Genomic DNA, 20,633 nt, shown 5'->3' with positions numbered 1-20,633 from the left:
GCAGCCGGTAGGCTGGGGTACCCTGAGAGGTGCCAGTGGGGGCCTCCCAGGGCGCTCCGCATGAAGGGGAGCAGCTCATTTGCCTCTCTGAGGAGGTGAGGGCGTCTTGGAAGGCAGGCCGGGAAACCAAGGACAAAAGAGTCTGAACAGGAAATGGAGTCAGAGCCAGGCCGGAAGGGCTCCTTTAAGAGAGCCCTGATGGGGGAGCTGCTCAGCGACTTCCCATATGGTCTAGCGGTTAGGATTCCTGGTTTTCACCCAGGCGGCCCGGGTTCGACTCCCGGTATGGGAAAGCAGCTTCTTTTTTTTTTTCTCCTTGATCCGTTAGAGCTGGACTTTGGAGAAAATCTTTTCAGGATCCCTTAAAGGAAAAAGGACCGCCTGTAGAGCTAAAATCGGCCGGTGCCATTTGGGCGGGACGGGAAAGAACTGTGCCTGTAGCATGCGGAGGCCTCTAGATGGCAGTGTGCCCGTGTGTGAGCCTCAGACACCGACGAACTCAGACGCAAAGTGCGGGGCTCCGGAAAAGCTGACTTGGCCAAGGCCACTTTTCTCTTCTTCCTGTCAAGTTCCCTAAAGGAGGCTGAGGGTCCCTGTTTCCTTTGTACGCCAATCCCTGCCCTACACAGTTGCCAAATAGGTGACCCTACGACAGAGATCTGGCTGGGTCCAAAAGCTTCACCAGCTCCTCCATCAGGCAGCGGGGCCCACGCCAGGCTGGCTCCCCCCTACCTTCCCGATCTTTGAGGCCCGCACTCCATGCTGGGGCCGCCCATGCCTTTGAGGAAGTGGCCCCCACGTCTGGACCACATTTCCTCCCCCAGCTGCCTTGTAGAAGCCCACCTCTGCCTCAGGTTTGGTGGTAAGAGGCTATCTCCCCCCTCTCAATCCTGTCCTATCATTTGCTCTATGCTTGCCTGGTGCGCTCTCCACAGTGGCTCTTCCAAACCTCCCGCGGCTCCCCCTTTCCCCACCCTCTCCACTGAGACCTGGGCCTCAGAGTTCACAGAAAAATGGAGCCCATTTCTGTGAGCTCCCTCGTCTTCGCCCCTTCTCATCTCCTAGCCCACAGAAACCTTCTGTCATTCCCTCCTCCTTCACCCTCTGCCCAGAGATAGGGCAGAAAGGAGGGGGCAGGGGCCTGGGAAAGGGGGGTGAGGAGGCCAGTCTGGAATCCATCGTTTGCTTTGGCTCATTCCCAGCAGAATGTAAGCTCCGCAAGGGCAGGCCTTGTTCGGTGTTTGCTTCTGGGTCCTAGCAGGATGCCTGGACATTGTGACTACTTCGGACGAGGGCTAGACCACACATGGGTCTTGTCTCAGGCTGAAGGCTTCTGCAAGGCAGAGGTCAGGCTTCCATGCTCCAGAACTTTGGGCTGCATTAAGACAATCCACTTGTCACCTGCTTTTCCTTGGCTGACAAGACGACTAGCGCACATTTCTATAGCCACGTTTTACCGAATCCCTAGAACGACATTTGCCCATTGCCCAGATTTTGTGCTCCCACCACGGTTTATTCTTTAGGAAAGACCCTTGAACGGCTTTGGGGTTAGGAAGGCATTTTGCCTTTTTGCAAATTCATTTCAATGTGTACACTGTAAGTCCTTTTCCGAAAGTGGATTACAAAGGCGGCCTTCCTGTCTCCAGGAAAGAGCTGTTCATTCCCTCCACACTAATCTCCCTGGAAATCGTGATTACTTTAGACCCAGGCTGGACAACACATGGCTCTTGTCTCGGGCTGAAGGCTCCTGCAGGGCAGAAGACAGGCCTCCATGCCAATTCTAATCAGCATCAAGCTTTTGCCCCAAATCGGATTATCCAGACAGAATCAATACTACCCGGCGAAATGGATGGACAAAATTGAGCCAAGCCATTCCCCCTTTCCCTTTTCCACTGGTTTATTCACAGGGCCAGTCTGAGGGGACAACTGCAGCCAAGTCCCAGGATGGTAAAGCTGGAACACTCCCTGAAGGATCCCGGGCTCCAGGCCTGATCCCAAAGCCCATTGTTCTGGGGCTCTCTCCTCACTGGGGGAGATGACCAGGAGGCCCTGCTGATTTTCCCAAGGGGCTGGTAGAGTGGCTGAGAGGTGCTAGAGCTCCAGTTCTCCATCAGTCTCCTTGGAGACTCCCCAAGCTTCAGGAGAGAACATGGAAGAGGCCAGCCCCGCTTCAGGCAGCTGAAGGAAAAGTCCAGGAAGACAAAGGCCTAAAGTGGGGTTGGCCTCTTCCATCTTCCCTCTTGAAGCTGGAAATCCCCAAAGGGACCCAACAGGCGAAGACTTGAAGCTTGAGCAGTTCTGGGACTCCCCCTGAAAAGTCCCCAAAGGGACTAGCCAAGACTGGAACTCTCAGACCTCTCCTCAACAGCACCCCACGCCTATACAGGGCAGGAGAGAGTACCGTGCCAATGAGCTTTGGGCAAGGAGTAATGTCTGCACTACCGACCCGGAAAGTGAGGGCCGAATATCGAAAGGGATTGTTCTAACATCAGCAGCAGAGCTGGGTCTAGAAATGCCAAGAGGGAAGGAGGGAGGAGAGGGAGGGAAGAAAGAATCTAGAGTTGGCATTTGCTTTAAGGTTTCCAAAATACTTTCCACGCATTATGTCCTCCTGGGAGGTAGCAGGAAGAGGTGGGGGACTAGATCTACGATTTCCTGGTTTAAGAGGATCCTGAGATGTGACTTGTCCAAAGACACATAGCCTGTCACGTAAGTACCAGAGGTAGGATTCAAACCCAGATCCTTCCTGACTCCAGGTGCAATGAATAACTTTCTACTTTTACCACACTATCAGAGGGAGGGAGAATAAAGAGAAATTAACGTTTTCTTTAGTGTCACTCTCTAGCAATAGCTAGAGCCAATGAATAGTCTCTGGCAAATCTCACGTCCTCGGATCATAGAACCTACTACTCCTTAGCTAGAAGGGACCTCGGAGAGCATCTAAATTCAACCACTTAATTTTAGAGAAACTGAGGCCCAGCAATGGAACACATTACTAAGTGCCTACTACATTTGTTTTCAAAAGGACGGTCTCTGCTCCTCAGAAAGCTGTTTGCACTCTACTTGGGGAGGAAGGGGAGGGAGATGCCACCTGTTAATGGGCATGATGCAAGGTTGGGCAGAGCAGGGGCAAATAAGAGAGCTCCAGGAACCCTGGGAAAGGGAAGCTCACTGGAGAACCAAGGTCGAGTTACTCAGTCAGTGAGTAGGTCAGAGTGAGCACCAAGTGAGGTCTCCTGCTCCCACACCCAGCTGCCCTCCTGACCTGGTTGAGAGGTTTCACTGCCGCATGAGCCACACTTCCCAAATTCATGAGGTCATCAGCAGAATGGCACAAACAGCTTTCACCACCTTAGCCTGACCTGACCAGAGGAGCCCACGGGGACTGGGGACTGAACTCCAGGCTGGTTGCCTTCAAGTTACTGCCCCAATGCTGGGTCACAGGATGAGCCATTCACAAAGGCAGAGCTGGAAGAGACCTCAGAGGTAGTTAAGTCTAAGCCTTTCCATTTACAGATAAAGAAACTAAGGCCCAAGGTCACCTAGTAAATGGCCAAGTCAGAATTTGAGCCCATCTCCTCTGAGTACAAACCTAGTATTCTTTGGGACACACGGGAACAAGTGGCTACCCCTCAGCCGCTGCGGGCAGCTCGCTGGGAGTTCTAGAAAGCTACAACAGCCATGTAACAGCATGCCAGAACCCTGATTCCTGATTCTGGGAAGCACAGAGAACCCCGTAGGGTCTGGAGTAGAAAGGAGCAATTGGGACACTAGCTGTTTCCTGAAAGAGCCTGGTGCCTGCACTGCCAACATCCCCTACCCTGCCCCAGCCAGGAGAGGTTTTTCTACCCTTCTGGGGCTCGGTGGAAAAGTAGTCCCCAAGGCCAATTCCCACTGACTGGAGATCAGCCAAGGCCGGGACCTGGGTCCTAGGGGCTTTAGCGTTGTTTCAAGATGCTCAGATCTTTCTTGGCCTTGCACAAGACATCTGCAGAAATGGTGGGTGGCCAGGCAGCAGAAGCTGAGGGAGACCCATTTCAGGGAAACAGGAACTTAAGGAAAAAGGGAAGTCTCCAGTAGACTTCAGCGGCCTAGTCACCCTGGAAGATCCCTCTGTCCCCACACCCCAGTTCCATTCCTCCCATGGGAGTTCAAGTGCCTTCTGGAACCTTGGTGATGCTCAGGGGTCCAGGGTAGCCATCGTTTACTTCTCTCCCAGCCCCACTTCTGAATCTTGGGACTTATCCCCCAACCCTCTGCTTTGGAGCACCTCCATTGGAAGAGAAGCTCCTTGAAGGCAGGGCCTTTCTTTTCATCTGATCATCTTTATTTTGCCAGTGCTGGGCCCCAGAAAGCACTTAAGAAATGTTTCTTGCCTTAACTAATGGAACCGAATTTGAATCCTCCTCAGATAGTCACTAGCTGTATGCCCCAGAACACATCAAGGAACTTCTTGGAACCTCAGCTTCCCCTTCTGTAAAATGGGGGTAATCAGAGCACTTAGTTCACAGAATTGTTGTGAGGGCCAAAGGAGCTAATATATGGCAAGCCCTTGGCACCTTTAGAGTGCTCTAGAGTGGTGAGCTAGGATTCCCACATCCTAGGGAAATCAAGTCACTAGGCCTTTTTAGGTCCTCCATTCCTATTTTAGCAATAGAATGTCTGTGGGGAAAGGAGGTGGGGAATTATATCAGGAAAGCAGGCCTCTGATCCCATGTCTCTCTCCCAAAGCTATCCCTGGCAGCTGAGGAAGCTCTAGAGTGAAGACACTGCCATTGGCTTTCTTACCCACTTCCTTGGGTTTCCTGGCCTTTGGTCCAAAGCCCCGAGGGAGAGCCTCCAGTCCCTAGAGGGAAATGAAACACCAAAAGTTAAGCAGGGCTCCTTCTGGGCCACCACATGATGTCAGTGTTGTCCATGCAGCTGAGAGTTGGGCCCGATCCGACAGGCCCAGAAGAAGCAGCGGGAAGTTGGGGCTGTAACAAAGGGTAATTACAAAAAGCAAGGCCCCGGCCTGCAGCGGCACCCACCATTTATTGGGGGGCCTGGCGTAGTGTTAGCACCGTACTGGGCCCAGGGGGAGACAAAGGGAGTAGAGGGCACAGCTCTAGACCACAAGAGGCCAATGAGAGGCCAGCCCGGTAGATGACACATGCATCTGTGCAGTTGTCCAAGAGCCACTGGGAGGGTGAGGGCCGATGGAAGGCAGTGTCTGGATTGTGTGGCCATGGGAGTGAGTGTTGAGGGGCTCCAAAGGAAGGAAAGGTTCCCCATGGAAGGGGACCAAGTGAGGAAAGCTTCGAGCAAGAGGGAGGGAGGTCTGGGCTGAAAAGGCTGGGCAGGACAGAGAAATGCAAGCATTCTGTGCTAGAAAAACAAGAAAGAAAGTCCTCGTACAAGGTGGCAGCACGGAACGAACAGCAAAGAGGTTCTCCTGTAGCACCATCAATGGGACAACAACACTACTGAGTTTGCAGAGGGCCACCCTGAGAGTCCCTTGAACACCAGGCGGAGAAGGTATTGTCATTGTCCTTCAGTTGTATCCAACTCCTCGTGACCCCATTTGGGGTTTTCTTGGCCGACATACTGTAGTAGTTTAATATTTCTTTCTCAGGCTCATTTTACAGGGGAAGAAACTGAGGCAAACAGGGTTAAGTCATTTGCCCAGGGACACACAGCTAGTAAGTGTCTAAGGCCAGATTTAAACTTGGGAAAATGAGTCTACCTACCTCCAGGCCCAGTGTTCTATCTACTATGCGACCAGAGGGGATGTAGAGTCAGTCTAAGAGGCAGAAGGGAGCAGGAGACACTGGATAGAGCTGTGGACTTAGAATCAAGAGACCCGAGTTCAAATCCTTCCTCTGTCCCATATGCTGCCTCGGATATGTACCAGCTAGTGATCCTCAACAAGCCTCAGTGGGCAGGAAATGCTTTTAGGAGTCTTGTAAAATTTGTTTGCTTTTCTTTAAATATTTTTCAATTTTATTCCAGTAACAAATTTGCACATAAGTTTTCCATGGTTACGTGATTCCCTCCCCCCTCCCGGAGTTGACAAGCAATTCCACTAGATTATACGTGTATTATCACTCAACCCCTATTTCCACATTAATCATTTTTGTAATAGCATTTTACAAGTCTAAAAAGCTCATATTCATGTGTATATTCGAGCCTGAGTTCAAATCTGGCCTCAGGCCCGTATTAGACATGTGAATCTGGGCCAGTCAGACTCAGCTTCCTCATTTGTAAAATGGATCTAATAATAGCAAGCACTTCCCAGGGTTGCTATGAGACTCAAGTAAGTTAACACATGTTGAGGGCTTTGCAAATCTAAATGCTAACTGCTAACTGCTAGCATCACCACCCGTTCCATGGTCATTCCATGTTGGATCTTGAGCAAAGGAATGATAGGGTGGAAGTCGATGGACCCAGCAGCCCTGTCCAGGCTGGCCTGAAAGGCAGTGAGACTCAAGGCAGACAGCTGTGTTCATGGCAGCTGAGCTAAGCCCCAGGAGGAGAGAAAAGGGACAGGGGCTCCGGCTCTTCCAGGAGATTGGTCCCTCAAAGACTTCAGGGCTGTGGCCTGGAAACCACTGTCTCTATTCGGGCCTCTATTTCCCCTCTTTCCCCTTTCCAAGGGAAAGTTCCTTTGGGGGCAATTGCAAGCTTTTCCAGCTGAACTAAGCTAAGGAGGCTTGGTCATCCTGACCGCCCAGGGGATCGCCAAAGCAGGGTGTCTTTACTGTGTATTGTCAATACTGTGTATTGGTTCCAAGGCAGAAGAGTGGTAAGGGCTAGGCAATGAGGGTCAAATGACTTGCCCAGGGTCATACAGCTAGGAAGTGTCTGAGGCCACATTGGAACCCAGGAACTCCCATCTCTGGGCTTGGCTCTCTATCCACTGAGCTACCCAGGTGTGCCCCCCCCCCCCATACATTTTTAAAGCCTCTTTGTAAACTCAATGCAAGCAGGGGGCAGCTAGGTAGCACAGTATATAGAGTGCTAGGCTTGGAGTCAGGAGGACCTGGGTTCAAATTTGACCTCAGATATGTTCTAGTTGTATGAAGTTGCCATTCTTGCAGTGGGTCCCAGGGAAAAACCTGGGAAGGAATGCAGGCCAGGCCGAAATAGCTCCCACCTTGGGGGCCCTGAAGGTCAATGGGAGGAGGGATGCCTTTCCTCCTTACCGCCTGGCCTGGATTTGAATTGGGGGCCTCCAGAGGCTCTGGAGCCCTTTGTGACCAAGGGTCTGCATCAGTCCCAAGTGGGAACCAGCAGTGAGCTAGCTAAGAGCTCAGCCCCAGAAGGCATTGCTTACCAACTCCTTGGGGCACTCCATTTGGAGAGTGAGAAGACTGAGGGGTCCCAGGAGCCTGCTTGGTCATGCACAGCTCAACTGTTCTGCAGGGGAGCCAGTCCTTAAAGGAACTACTTCTGGAAGGACAGGGCTTAGTGGGCCTCTGCAATGGCAGTCCTTGCATTCAGGAAGCCCCTGAATTGGGGAGGAAAGGATGACTAAGGTGAAGAGAAGGGCTCCGAAGGCCAAGACCAGCCAAAATGGGCAGCTCGGGAGATGGGAAGGTCGCAACAAAGGTTCCCCCTTGGTTTGTTTTTGTGGCAAGTTTTGAATACGGGGCATTAAAAGGATCTCGTTGTCATCGACCCGACCCGGCCCACAAGAAGTCTCGTACCTTGCAAACCATCCTTTTTCTTCTTTTGGCCCACCGAGGCATCTTAGTTCTGTATCTCTCAACGCGGGTCCCCCTCCCCACCTCTGACCCCTGGGCCTTAGTTTGCTCTTCCTGTCCAATGAGCAGGTCGAGTCTAGGGGCCTTTGCAGACCGGACCTCCTATAATCTAGGAGGCACGGCTCACTTCCCCTGGCTGTTGAGGGGATGGGGGGGCGCGGGAGACGTGAAAGGGGGGGGGGGAGGAAAACGCTCTTCCCAACTGGAAGGCTCCCGCGCGCATGCGCGCGAGAAGGGGGGGAAAAAACGGAACGGAACGGTACGGTACGGTGCAGTGGGGGTGCGGTGCGATGCTCTAGCTGGCCGCTAGGATCCACGAGAACAGACAGAGCGAGTTCTCGGAGCCGTCGGTTGATTGGCTCGTGGAAAGTGGGGGCGTGGTCTCGGGCTTTAACTTGTGGCGCCCGCTCCGAAGCCCAAGATCAGTTTGGAACGCGGCGCCTGGCTGAACTGTCCCGTGTCCCCCGGACCTTCTAGGAACTCACCTCCATCCCCATGGCTTCGCAAGGCGTGGACCCGAGAGGTGAGTGGCCCGAGGACCAGCTTCCCTGGGCAGCCTTGGCTGCAGCCCCCAGGGTCGCTGCCGCCTCTTCCGAGAGCAGGTGGCAATTGGAAGGGGTCGCACTAGCTGGCTCCTTCTGCCTGGACTAGCGCAATTTCCTCCCCCTCCCCGGTAAGAGCATGCAGCCTCCCCCACCAGTCATCCGCCACTTAATGCGCGTTTCCTCCTCCCGACAAAGGCTTTTAAGAAAGGGCCAAGCCATTTTCAGGAACCCATTTAAAGGGAGCCTTTAAGGCTAGCTGAGTGCCTGGGAAGGGAAAGAGGAGAGAGAGGGTGAGGGAGCCTCCAGTTTCCCAGGGCCATTTTGTAGTATCCCAGCAAGGGGCAAAGAATGTTTGAGTTGGAAGGCTCGCTCTTTAGAGATCATGGAGTGCAACCCGCCCATTTTGTAGAGGAGAAGACTGAAGGGCAGTGGACAGTTGGGAAGAGAGCATAGATTTGAACCCAGGTCCTCTGCCCCCAAACCCAGTGCACTTTCCACTGATAATAGACAGAAAGGTGCTGTGAAAAACTGACTGTGGAGTCAGAAGATCTGGCTGCCAGTCCTGGAACAGTCCCCCTTTCTGTCCCTGAGACTCCTCATCTGCCAAGTAGTGGGGCTGTGGTAGCCCCTGGAAGCTGGAGGATCAAGCAGTGGAGTAACCCCCCAGTACTCGCTTTGGATGAAAGGGGGGAATCTGAGGGGCAGGAGGTTAGTTACTCTAGAACTAAGTCACTGACATGGAGCCCCTGGCATCCCAGAGAAACCACGAGCCCTAGGGAAGAATGAAAGGCTGAAAAGGGCAATTTGCAGTCACGTCCCCAAGGACCTTAACCGTGGCTTCTGGGTTCACTGAGCACCACAGCCGATCGGCACTTAGATGAGGATGGATAGGAGAGGAAAGAGAGTGGAAGCAAGGGAAGCTGATTGGGAGGCTACTCTTGCAAGAGACCAGGAAAGCGAGTGAGAATTGCTGCTGAGGGCCTGGGCGGGAGAGGAGAGGGCTGGAGAGTAAGGGATTGGGGCTGACTTTGAGACTATGAGCCTGGGTGATGGACGAGTCAGTCGGGAGAGGGAGGCTTATAAGAACTGCTGTGGCACTATAAGGTAGTGAGTACAGTCAGTATTCCCCTCATTTTACAGATGAAATGAAGTCATGTATCTATTTTTATACATAGACACACATAGGGCCGTGGAGAGGAAGCAGGCCTTGTTAGAGATGGGAAGCCCTGGGCAAGTCATTTAACCTCTAAGTGCTTCAGGCAGGCTACTAGGTTGCAAGTCAGGTAGAGGTCTGCCTGGCGAGAGGGAGCTATCTCCCAGGGAGGTCCCCATGTGGATGAATTGGCCCATAGGGACCCAAGAGGTCCCTGGGACACATTGTGGGGCTCCAGGGCCAGTATTTAAGAAGTCTCTGGGCCCTGCTGGCCTTCCCTTTCAGCATGCTAGGTGCCCAAGTTGAGGACACCATCTCCTTGTCTGCATTCCACCCTGAGGGAAGAGCTCAAAATTCTCTGTCTAGTCTATATTTTTAAAATACTGCCAAGAGATGTCCTTATTCTGTGGTGAAAAGCAAAGCAAACTGAGCCACCCACAAAGCCACTCTTTTGTGGCTTCTGACTGCTTTGTCATACCTGGAGACAGCTAGGTGGCTTAGTGGATAGAGTGCTGGGCTTGGAGTCAGGATGGACAGGAGTTCTCATCCAGCTTCAGATACTTACTAGCTGTGTGACCCTGAGTAAGTCACCTAACTGCTATCTGCCTCAGTTTCCCCATCTATAAAATGGGGATAATAATAGTACCTACCTGCTAAGGTTGTTGGGAGGCTCAAATGAGCTAACAGGCACTCGTGCCCAGCGACCGGCACATAGTCGGTACATATTAAATGCCTCTTTCCTCCCTTCTCTTCCCCTTTGTTTGTTTGTTTAAGAGATGCTTCTCCTGGGAAGGGAGGTGAGAGGTCTTCATTGAATGAAGCAGTTGCTTTCTCTGCTGCCTTTTGCCCTGTTGTGGCAAGTTAGTGTTGGAGGGCCCTGAGCTAAGCTGGGAGACTTGTTTCATGGGCTGGTAGAGCAGCAAGAAGCTTGAGTGGTTTAGGGAGAGAATCTGAGCTCGGGAGATGGAAGGGACCACGTGGGCCATCCAGTACCACTTTCTCATTTTACAGAGGAGGGAGCTTGAGGCCCAGAGAGGACCCCATGGAGAGGACGGGGCAGACCTGGGACTCCAGCCTAGGTCCTGGCTTCCAAACAGACACAGCCAGGCTCCTTACTTTGCTGCCATTTCTGCCACTCCCATTCCCTGCTTTTGCTGATGAGGAAACTTTAAGAGGGGAAATAAGTAGTCCCAAGGGGCCCAGTTAGACCAAAAGCCCCATCTTCTGACTCATGGTCCTGCCACTGAGAGCTGTGGAGTTTTGTTCAGAGCCCTAGATGTCATGGGGCTTCCCATGTGTGCTCTGTGAGTGGCTACTAGTTACCACGAAAGGAGTGGAGCACCTCTGGGGCAGGAGGAAGGGAAGAGCACTGGCTCCAGAGGCAGAAAGCCTGGCTTCCAATCCTGATTCTGACACTAGCTGTGTGACCCTGGGCATATTACTTGAGCTCTCCTGGTCTTGGTTTCCTCACCTCTGAAGTGGACTAGACAGGCCCTGAGGACCCTTCCAACTCTATCCATGATTCTAGGAAGCTACGAAGAGCTCTGAGACCTGCCCCGTTCTCAAAAAAGAAGTGGGGTTGGCCACACACACACACAGACAGGATGGAGGCCTATAGGTGGGTGGGGGAGCACCTGAGCTGGGCCTGGAAGGTAGAGTAGGATGGAAGAGGAAGAGGAGGAGACAAGCTCGACAGTCATTCTCTAAACCATAGCTCAACTGGAACAGCTCTTTCCTTGTCTTCCTCTCCCTCCCCACCCCCACTCTGCCCAAAGTCCCCAGGACTGAGCCAAAGGGGATTGCTTGCTCAGCATAAAGATCCATGGAAACAGTGATGAGGCGTGAGGCTTACTAAAAGCCTGCTGGGGCCCAATGTGAAGCTGAGGAACCAAATGGCTTGGGAAGGCTTTGGGCAGACGTGGCCCTGGGCCTGTCCTTGGCCGCATGGGAAGAGCTGCAGCAGCCAGGGCTGTCCCCAACTGTCCCACGTGGGGGGCCAGCAGTGGCCTTCTTTGACCCTCTCTCTTCTGCCCAAGCTTTCCAAAATAATGTGTAGCAGCCCTCTTGGACACTACGGGGAAGTCTGGACTAGATGGCCCCACCAGAAGCCCTTCAGGTTCTAGAATTATGTGGGCTAAATTTGGGTTAGCCAGCAGGTAAAGGGGCAGCGTGGGGGGAGACAACGAGGCTCCCAGCTGTAGGTCCAGACATGTGAGGAGTGGGGGACGAAGGGGTGGCACTCCAGAAGTTCTAAGCCCAACTCTATGGGTGAGTCTAGAGCAGTAAAAGCAGACCCAAGCTGGGGCACTGACGGATTGCACCCCCAGGCCAGGCAGCTTGAAGGGAGGAGGGCTTCCTTGAGTTTGGTTTGGCCAGAGGAGCTTGGCACCTTACTGCAGGGCCCACCCACAGTGCTCCCCTCTCCACCGCACTTCACAAAGCCACAAAAGAAGTGAACACACAAAAGAGAACCCCACCGGATGGGAGACTCGGGCCAGCAACAGCGGGCTATTCAGAGACAAGGAGGGAGGAGAGTCTTCCCTCCCTCCTACTTGGAGAAGGGGGAAGGGGCCTCAAGCATGCAAGCCCTTTAAGTCTTCTTTCATGCCACCAAAGTAATCCCCAGATGCCAGGGCTGAGCTCTCCTTTGGTGCTAGCCTCCAAGGGGGGGCGGGGCAAGGTCAGCAGCCTTGGTCGGGGTTCACGGAAGATTGGAGATGAGCCTGAAACCCAGTCTCGCCTCTCATTCCTTTTCACTGGACAAAGATTTGGTGAGCTCAGAGCAGGCTGCCCCGAAGGACAGAAAAAGAAAGCTCCCAGCTCTGCCCTCCCCAGGGGAGCTAAGCTAGGTGAGCAGGGCTGTGCAGAGCAGCCCAGGGAGGAGGCTGCTCCCCTCCAGTCAGGGGATCGGAGAAGGGAGGGCAGGGTTTCTCGCCCGACTCCTTGGGTAGCCAGTAGGAGCCTGCTCAGAATCAGGCTGGGAAATACATTCACTACTCTGTGGAGAGGCACTGACAAAACCAGGCCTACTAAAATAGTTCCTGAGAATATTAAGAACCCGACCAAGGTCTGAAGGAACCCTGTAATGCATTTAAAAGTTACAGGGGTGAACCGGCAACATGGAGGAGAAGCGAAGGGAGGCAGAGAGACAGTAACCGAACGGGCAAGTTAAGTGGGTCCCATTCCTGGTCAGTGGGCATTTGGGGAATAAAACCTGCCCCTGTGGCCCAGTGGATCCATAATCTCATTAATGTGGATGGTCTCTCTAATGATGGACTCAAGTGACTCCTAGCCCCGGCTTCCCATAAATGTGCCTGGGGGTGGGTATGAGGCACCCAATGGAGAGAAGAGAAAGGGTTCAGAGCCTCTCGATGTTACATGGCCAGGATGCCCTTGGCTGCCCACCATGGGCTACCCATCTGTCGGGCTTCAACCTCATTACCTGGCCGTAATGTTTCTCGTGAGAACTGTTAGGATCGAATCCTTTCTATTCTCACAGTAGTACTGTACGACGACTCATTGGTTGTTAGATGAGGATCTCACCCCAAGAGTTCCAGCAGCTAATCGAATATCTTGGGACAGTTGAAGCCACCCACCATCTCTGCAGACAGTAAAAAAGACACCCTCCCTGTCCCTCCTAGTACTGGCTTTTCCAAGAAGACTCCTTCTTCTAGGGAAGGCCTAGCTCAGGCGCTGCCTCTTCAGTAAAGCCTGACCTCCTCTCTGTACCTACTCAGCCCACAACTGTTAGTGATCCGCCCCTCTTCAGAGGGCTTTGTGTTATCTCCTCCCTACCACCAAGATAATGAGGGCAGAAACTCCCATTTATGGTGGGTGCTTTGGAAGCAGGCTGTATCTGACAACTCAGCTGATCCTGGAAACAGCCCCAAGGGGCAGCTATTATTATCATCTCCATTTCCCCCAAAAGAGGGAACTGAGGCTGAGAGGCATGAAGGATCACACATTAAGGATCCTGTCTTCCTGACTCTAGGCCAAGCACTCTGTCCACCATGCCGATCATCTAGCTCTGTCTAAAGGAAATTTCTTGAGGGCAGGAACTATATATTCTCCCCCTTGTCTGGCACATAGCAGGCACTTAGCAAATGCTTCGTTGAGTCTCATGCAGGTACCAACTGGTGTCCGCGGTTTGAGAAGGAGAAATGGAGGGATCCCTAGGGCCCAATTTCCTTTCTAAGGAAATTGCCTTTCTAAGCTCAGCTGATTCCTGCCACCCTGGACAGGAAGCAGCATGTGGCCCAGGGCCAGGCTGGCCAGCTAACTGATGTCCTTGGTTCTTCTGCTGTCCCAGGGCTGGGAGATGATGAGCTACACTGCCTCCTCAGAGAGCTGGATGAAGTGATTGAAGACTTTGATAATGGCAGCAGCAGCAGCTGTCACTATGAGGAACATCTGGAGGAGCTCAAGCAAAGGAATGGCCTTGGCCTTGGCGTCTATGACAGTGGCATCGATGAAGCTGAGAGTAAGTCTGCTGATCAGAGGCCTGGGATAGACTACAAAGCACCTGGGTGGGTGGGTGGGGGATCACTCCTGACTCAGCTGCCAGCCCTACACTGAGGACCACCTATACCCTGGGAGGGCCAGGGCAACTGTTCTGGAAGCATGTCTTAGAGATCCCCAGCTTCACTGAGAAGGATCGCTGACTGGCTGGCTGGACTCTCCCTACAGGTACCAACCCATCTCCAGGGAGCAGCTTAAACACCAGCGAGGAAAACATTCACATGCCAGCAACTTCTTCCGTTCCCAAAGGTGAGAGCAAACAATTTCCAAATCTGAGGTAGGAAGGTGACAGGTGGCGGGAGCATGTATAAGGTCCTCGATTTCTGAGGAAAGTAGGACGGTGGACTCTGAGGGATTGGGCACGACTCAGAGAAGGGCCCTGGGAGACCCTGGAGACCATTTCCAAAAGTGCGGAAGGCATGGGCTGCTTTGGCCACAAAGGCCAGTAACCACAGCAGGCCTCAGGAAGGTGACCGTCGGCCAAGCAGCAAACCTTTGCTCCACACTGCTGTGTTCCCTCGCCTCATGTACCGAGCTACCAAGTGGGAGGCCTCCTGGAACTGGAAAGGTACAGGGGAGAATAGCTCTGACCATCAGCCACCCAAAGAAGAAGCAAAGAGAGGCAGAAGGACACGCATCAGTCAGTTCCTGACCAGGCACTAAGGGAGCCCTGGGGTGTTGGGGACGGCTCTACCCTGGTAGATAGCAAGGGCTTCAAAAGCAAACCTTTCTTTGGAGCTCCTTTTGGAAAAGGAGCTTGGGTCTGAGGGCTGGGGGCAGGGGTGCAATTCTGATCACCAAGACTAGTCCTGAGGCACCCTCTCTCTTACAAGCTATAGTGCTAATGCCGAAATCCTGAGGTCGTGTCCTTTTAGACATTTTTAAGCCCCTTAACCTGAAGTATGATCTGGGAGCCTGTGTTCAGGCCAGTCGTTCTTGTTTTGGTAGCTAAGCTTGGAGACACGAAGGACCTGGAGGATTACATCGCTGACCTCGACAAAGAGCTGGAGGGTGAGTCCATTCATCAGACTTTATCCTGGAGATGCTAGAGAAATACCAGCCTGAACATGGGATGGCTCCAGCCCCTGGCTGGATCTGCCAATGATTGGAAAGAGGATTGTGGCTGCAGAGTCCTGAACCAAGTTCATTTCAATCTAACAGGCTCCTGACCCCATGTCTCCACTCAGCATAGCCAGCCTAGGGCTCACCTGGACCATTGCCCTGGCCTCCTAAAGGGTCTCCCTACATGCCTCTCCCTTCTCAAAGCCATCTGCCATATGGCCTCCAAAGGAATTTCCCTAAAATGCAGGCCTACCCACGCCACTCCTCTGTTCAGGAAGCTCAGAGGTAAAGCAGGCTAAAGGCAGCACAAGGCCCATGGCCCAGAGCTGAAAGCCCCCAAAAGAACCCTGCCTCCCTGGCCCCTGCCAAAGACAGACCAGGAAGGCCCAAAGGCCCAGTGGCCACAACTGGAGGCTTCCTAGATGGTGTGCCTCATGTTGGGTCTTGGGCCTTCCCAGTTCTCTCTTGCGGCTAAGCCTCCATTTGGGAAGAGGAAAAGAACTGGCAGCTTGTGATTATTTGAGGTAGAACTTGCCTCTTTCTTGCCCTTAAATAAGATTTGGTTCCTTAAGGATCCTTCCTCTGATCCTCGGGAGAATGCCTAGGAGAGAAGGGAACCCAAATGCTCAGCACCCTGGCGCTGCCCACAGTTCAGTCCTTGTGTCACACCATAAAACACTCCAGCGAGACTATAGACAACCTTTATGTAGCACATGGGATTTCTTGAAGGGTTTCCTTGCCTTTGCATTCAGCAAAAGTCTCCCCTGTGGCACTGCACCAAAGACGACTTGGATTTCCATGTCAGCTGGTTCAGGATTTCAGAGGTTGAACCCACTCTCTCATTTTCTTTTTTCAGAAATGTGAGCCACAGCCCTTGGGCACCTGGTGGAGGCCCCCAAGGAGTACTGCTGTAGCCGTGCCTGCCTGTGTATACGCCCCATGGTTCTCTCTTTGTGGCCTTCCTCAGAAGGCCGGAGGCCAAAACCTCAGGGCCAAGGATCGGACGGGGCCACTCACTGGGAATCATCCCCAGGACCTGTTGCTCAATTATGTTATCCGATAATGTTGCTGTGTCTGTAGTGCGCTAGCTGTTGTTTAGCCTTTGCCGCATTCTTGTAGCCAATAGTGTTAAGGCTGTGTCTGTACTGCTTGGGTCAATCTGGCTGCCCTGGAAGACATAGCGCCAATGTTGGGGTCTAGGATTTCATTCCAAGTCTAGAAGTTCCCACCAATGATGCAGATCCACCATTTACTGCAGCTTCAAGTCTTGGAGAGTCACCTGGAGTGCCGAGAGTTGGTGACTTGTCCAGGATCCCACAATTAGTCTGTGCCAGAGGTGGCATTTGGAGCCTCAGTCCTCCTTGCCCTCTATCCACTATGCCACATTTCTAGCTTCAGTAACTGGACCGATAGCTTTGTAGTCCTCTTCCTTGGCTGTCTTCTCAACTGCATTGCCTTGACCCTCCTGAAAACCAAGTGATGTCTGGCCAATTAGCTGGTCTGAGCATCTGTCTCCTAGAGCACTGTAATGCTAACTTGCTTGCTGCCAGAAGAGGGAACATTCGCCTGGAGCTTAGCTTTCATAGTGCCCTCTTAAGGATGAGCAGGAATCTCCCAGCCATGAGCCCAAATTGTCTTCCCTTATTATCTCGATTTGGCAAAGGTCTATGAGTTCATCGACATGGACCTTCCTTCTTAGTGACCCCTTATGGACTTCGTGGCTGGGCGGCCAGAGCTAGGCATTGCCTTCCCCCTGTAGCTAACCTGGTTCTGAGCAGCATCTCGTGTCCTTAGCCATGCTGGTCTTTTGACAACAAGCATCCAGTCAGGGATGGAGCTCGAGTTTGATGGTTGGTAGAAGTAGCCCAAGCCTTCAGGAACCCAGAAGCAGCATCCTGACAGAACCAGGCACCAGAAGCCTTTGCAAAATCAGGTGCTATTGGGCCCCATTGCAATTTAGAGCCCTTAAAGGCCTTGCTATCACTTGGGGTCACAGCGTATTTAGAAATTGGGGTAAGTGAACATGAAGCCCTCCCCACTCCCACTTTTTGCCCCTTTGCCCATGGCCTATGACTGGCCAAGAGGCTCCTGCAGCTCTATGATGAGAGAACAGGAAAAGAGTTTTGCAGGGAAGGCAGTAGAACTCTAACCCAACTGGAGGGAAGCGGGGTGAGGTGTTGCGCAGTGAGGGAGCCCTGTGAGAGAGATCACAGCCTCTAACAGACAAGATGGCCCCTCCTGATGCCAGGTAACAGCTTCTGCCTCAGGCACACACACAAGCCACAAGGAGCCTCCCTGATGTCCCTGAGCCAAGAGCGAGCTGTCGACCGCCATTTCCTAAAGTCAGGCCTGCCGATGCTTCTCACTCTCATCCATCCATGCCCCTTGGGCACTAGTGTAAATGTTGTATGATATGGTGAATATTCCATATGAGTTAGCATACACAAAATGAAATAAACGCTTCGTGAAGGATGAGCCCTCGGACCTTTGCTTTGCAACTCTCTGCCCAAGAAAGCTCGAGGTCCACACGGACATGCTGCCATTCCTCTCCCCACGACCAGCCCTAAATGAAGAACACATCCAGACTCAACTCCTTCTGACAAACAGATCCCAGAAATGCAGGGCTCCCCCAAAAGGGAAAATGCCACACCGCTAGCACACTTCTCCCAAGTCTGATTTCTTTTGGGCCGCAGACACAGGGACGACCGCTTAGTTCATAAATCCCTGCCCACCGCGCACTCCCACCATGTCCAGAAGAGGCATTCCCCTGGGCAGAGCTTCCTCCATGCTCCAGTAGTTGGCCTCTGCCCCAAAGCAGCTGGGGGTGTCCAGGATGCCCCAAACCGGGATGAGAGGAGGAAGACAGCATGGTGATGTGGCGCGGCAAGTGTTTGCCCAGAGGTCAGGGGACCCAGCTTGAGCCTAGCTTTACCAGTAATTTGGGTAAATGGCTGGGCGTCCCCTGGGCTGGTTTTCTTCTCTGTCTCCCCAGTGATGTTTTCTTAACCCCTTTACTTTGCATCCCGGACTCAATACTGTGTATTGGTTCCAAGGCAGAGGAGAGGTGAGGGCTGCTAGGCAATGGGGGTTAGCTAGGAAGTGGCTGAGGCCAGATGTGACAAACCCAAGGCCTCCTGACACCAGGCCTGACTTCACTGGGCCACCTGGCTGTACTCCGCCCCCCAAGGTGTTTTGAATATTCAAAAAGGGAGGATTGATTGGCCATGGAGGGTTCTAAGGTCTCTTGCCATCCCAATTCTCTCAACAGTCAGGAACCTGCTCCAGGCTGAACTTTGGGATCCTTTGGAAAGTGAAAAGGCTGGACCAGATCTCATTTTCCCCTTAGGTGTCAACTTCTAGGCTTTGCTCTACAAATATTGGCCCTAGACCACTCACTTCCTCCCCCCCCCCCTTTCAATAGCCCTAGTAAAGGCTCTAAGACAGAAGGGTAAGGGCTAGGCAATGGGGATGAAATGACTTGCTCAGGGCTGCACAACTGGGAAGTGTCTGAGGCCAGGTTTGAACCCAGGACCTCCCTTGTCCAGGCCTGAGCCTCCCAGCTGCCTCTGCTTGCTTCCTTTATGGCACTCCTGGCCACATGGGGCCCAGCTCCCTTCCTATGGTTAAGAGGCCACGGCACCTTCCGGGGAGAAGGAAGGAAAAAGCCCAACTCTAGAAAGATCACCCTCATGCTCCATCTTGTCCCAGCTGCCATAAGGCCCCAGGTTCCTACTCACTGAAATCATTTTGGCAGGCTTCTGCACCCTCTCAAGGCTCCACCAGTACTCCCTGCAGGCCCGAGGCCAGGCCTGGGCAGCCCTATCAGGAGACCCGGCCGAGCCTGTCTCAAATTGAAGTTTTCCAGCACCATTCTGACCTTCCACTCCCCAGGACTGGCCTAAGCCAAGACCCCCTCCTTAGCCCCCCAAGGGAGGCTCCCAGGCAGGCAGTCATTTTGCCTTTAGCACCTGCTCCTCAGGGTTCTCACTGGCCTGGTTTCTTCCCGGCCAATTAGGAAGCCTCCTGGTCATATGGTGGGTTCCGATTTTTGCTTTCTCCCACCTATGGGGGCCGGGACCCTCAGACCTAGAAAGGAGCCTAGAGACCCTCTGGCCCAAGCCCTTTCATTTTCTGCACAGTGCTCTAGATAGTCAGGCTCTTGCCCAAGGTCCAGTGGCCCTTCCTGGCTCCCAGGCTGCCCCACAGTTACAGGGTGTCCAGAGCAGAGGCTTCTCGGGCAGAATGGACTCATTTCCCATTTTTAAAGGCTCAGTTGACAGTGGTGGTGACTTAAAAACCCAGCCCAACCCTGAGGAGTAGATTATGGCCCTTTTAAAAATACTGAGCACCATTTTATTTCTCCCCCAGCATTCCCCACTTCTTTGGCAAAAGTCAGTCAGTCAGCAATCACTTATTTATTTCTTTGTTTTTTAAAGCCTTCCCTTCCATCTTACAATCAATACTGCAGAAGAGCGATGAGGGCTAGGCAATAGTGACTTGCCCAGGGTCACCCAGCTAGGAAGTGTTTGGGGCCGGATTGGAACCCAGGACCTCCTGTCTCTAGATCTGGCTCCCAACTGACTGAGGCACCTAGCTTTAAGCGCCTACTGTGTGCTGGGCACTGTGCTAAGCCCTAGGATATAAAAGACAGTCCCTGCTGTCAAAGAAGTTGCAGATATGTGGGGAAACAACTCTACCTACAAGCTTCTGACAGAGTAAATGGGAGAGAATCAAGAGAATCGAGGAAGGGAAAGGAAGTCAGTCCTGAGGTCCTGCTCTTCATTGGAGCTGCCACCAACTTGAGCTTCAAAGCTCCCCGGGGCCCTCATCACCTGGTGCCTTTCCTAATTCCCCAAAGCAGCACTTCCTAGCCTCTCCCTCTCCTGAAGCCTGCTGGAGTCCCACCACTGCCCACCCCTCTGGTCATGGGTGCCCCCTCCCCAGTGATCTCCCTCATATTTGGGGATTATCTCCATCCTCTCCCACATCCTTCTTGCCAAGGCAAAGCCCTCATGCACCCTACCTTTGTTCCATTCCACTCAGTTACAAACTCTACAAGGAAAGGGCAGGGATGCTTGGTGTGACTCCTGCCTAATCAGGAATCCTCTGAAGGACATTCCTGCCAAGTGGGCACTGGGCGTCCAGCCTTTGCCTCCTTCCCAGGAGACCCATTCTGCTTGAGGGCAGCTTTCCTTGTTCAGCCTTTCCTCCTTTGCCAGGTGGGCATCTGCCTCTCAAAGGCACCTTGTGCCCATTGTTCCCAGTTCCAACTGGGAGCAGACCAATTGCCACCCCCTCTTCCCTGCCCTTTCCCCCAACTGTTTGAACCCTCCTGGCCTCTCCTCCCTGCCTCCACAGCCCCCAGCCTTCCCTTCTCCAAACTAAACTTCCCGTCACTATGCTGCCCATCTCTCACCTCCTAGGCCACGACACTCTCTGGTTTCCCAGGATCCTTCCTACACTATGGCCCCTAGAGTGGGCCCCAGTGGAACAGAGCCAAAGCCCTCATTTCACGTCGCCTTACAGACTGCCAACAGTCCAAGCATAATCCAAAGGGCTGCCGCCACCATTCTGGGCCTGCCCTGCTGAGTGCCCAGTCGGGACACTCAT

The 20,633-nt window shown here is 53.0% G+C and overlaps 2 protein-coding genes and 1 non-coding gene across 5 annotated transcripts in view; 2 read left to right on the top strand and 1 right to left on the bottom strand.

The window, feature by feature from the left end:
- RRAGB (Ras related GTP binding B) overlaps window positions 1-20,633 on the bottom strand; it is a 119,570-nt gene that overhangs the window by 51,528 nt on the left and 47,409 nt on the right. For all 3 annotated transcript variants that reach the window (XM_056808732.1, XM_056808729.1, XM_056808730.1), the window contains exon 3: window positions 4,789-4,846. The gene's annotated coding sequence lies outside the window, so the exon portion shown is untranslated. The remainder of the gene's footprint in view (window positions 1-4,788; window positions 4,847-20,633) is intronic.
- Window positions 221-292, top strand: TRNAE-UUC (transfer RNA glutamic acid (anticodon UUC)). The gene has a single exon. It is a non-coding gene; the product is annotated as a tRNA-Glu (tRNA).
- LOC103097893 (regulator of cell cycle RGCC-like) lies at window positions 8,062-17,498 on the top strand. Its single transcript, XM_007507759.3, has 5 exons — window positions 8,062-8,268; window positions 13,753-13,923; window positions 14,130-14,210; window positions 14,910-14,972; window positions 15,880-17,498. Exons 1-5 carry the CDS (start codon window positions 8,241-8,243, stop codon window positions 15,885-15,887), a joined length of 351 nt encoding a protein of 116 aa, XP_007507821.2. The 5' UTR covers window positions 8,062-8,240; the 3' UTR covers window positions 15,888-17,498.

The sequence above is a fragment of the Monodelphis domestica genome, chromosome X, assembly GCF_027887165.1.
Source record: "Monodelphis domestica isolate mMonDom1 chromosome X, mMonDom1.pri, whole genome shotgun sequence".
In the NCBI taxonomy this organism is placed as follows: Eukaryota; Metazoa; Chordata; class Mammalia; order Didelphimorphia; family Didelphidae; genus Monodelphis; species Monodelphis domestica.
The sequence above is the reverse complement of the archived record's forward strand: the minus strand, read 5'-3'. Positions and strand labels throughout refer to the sequence as shown.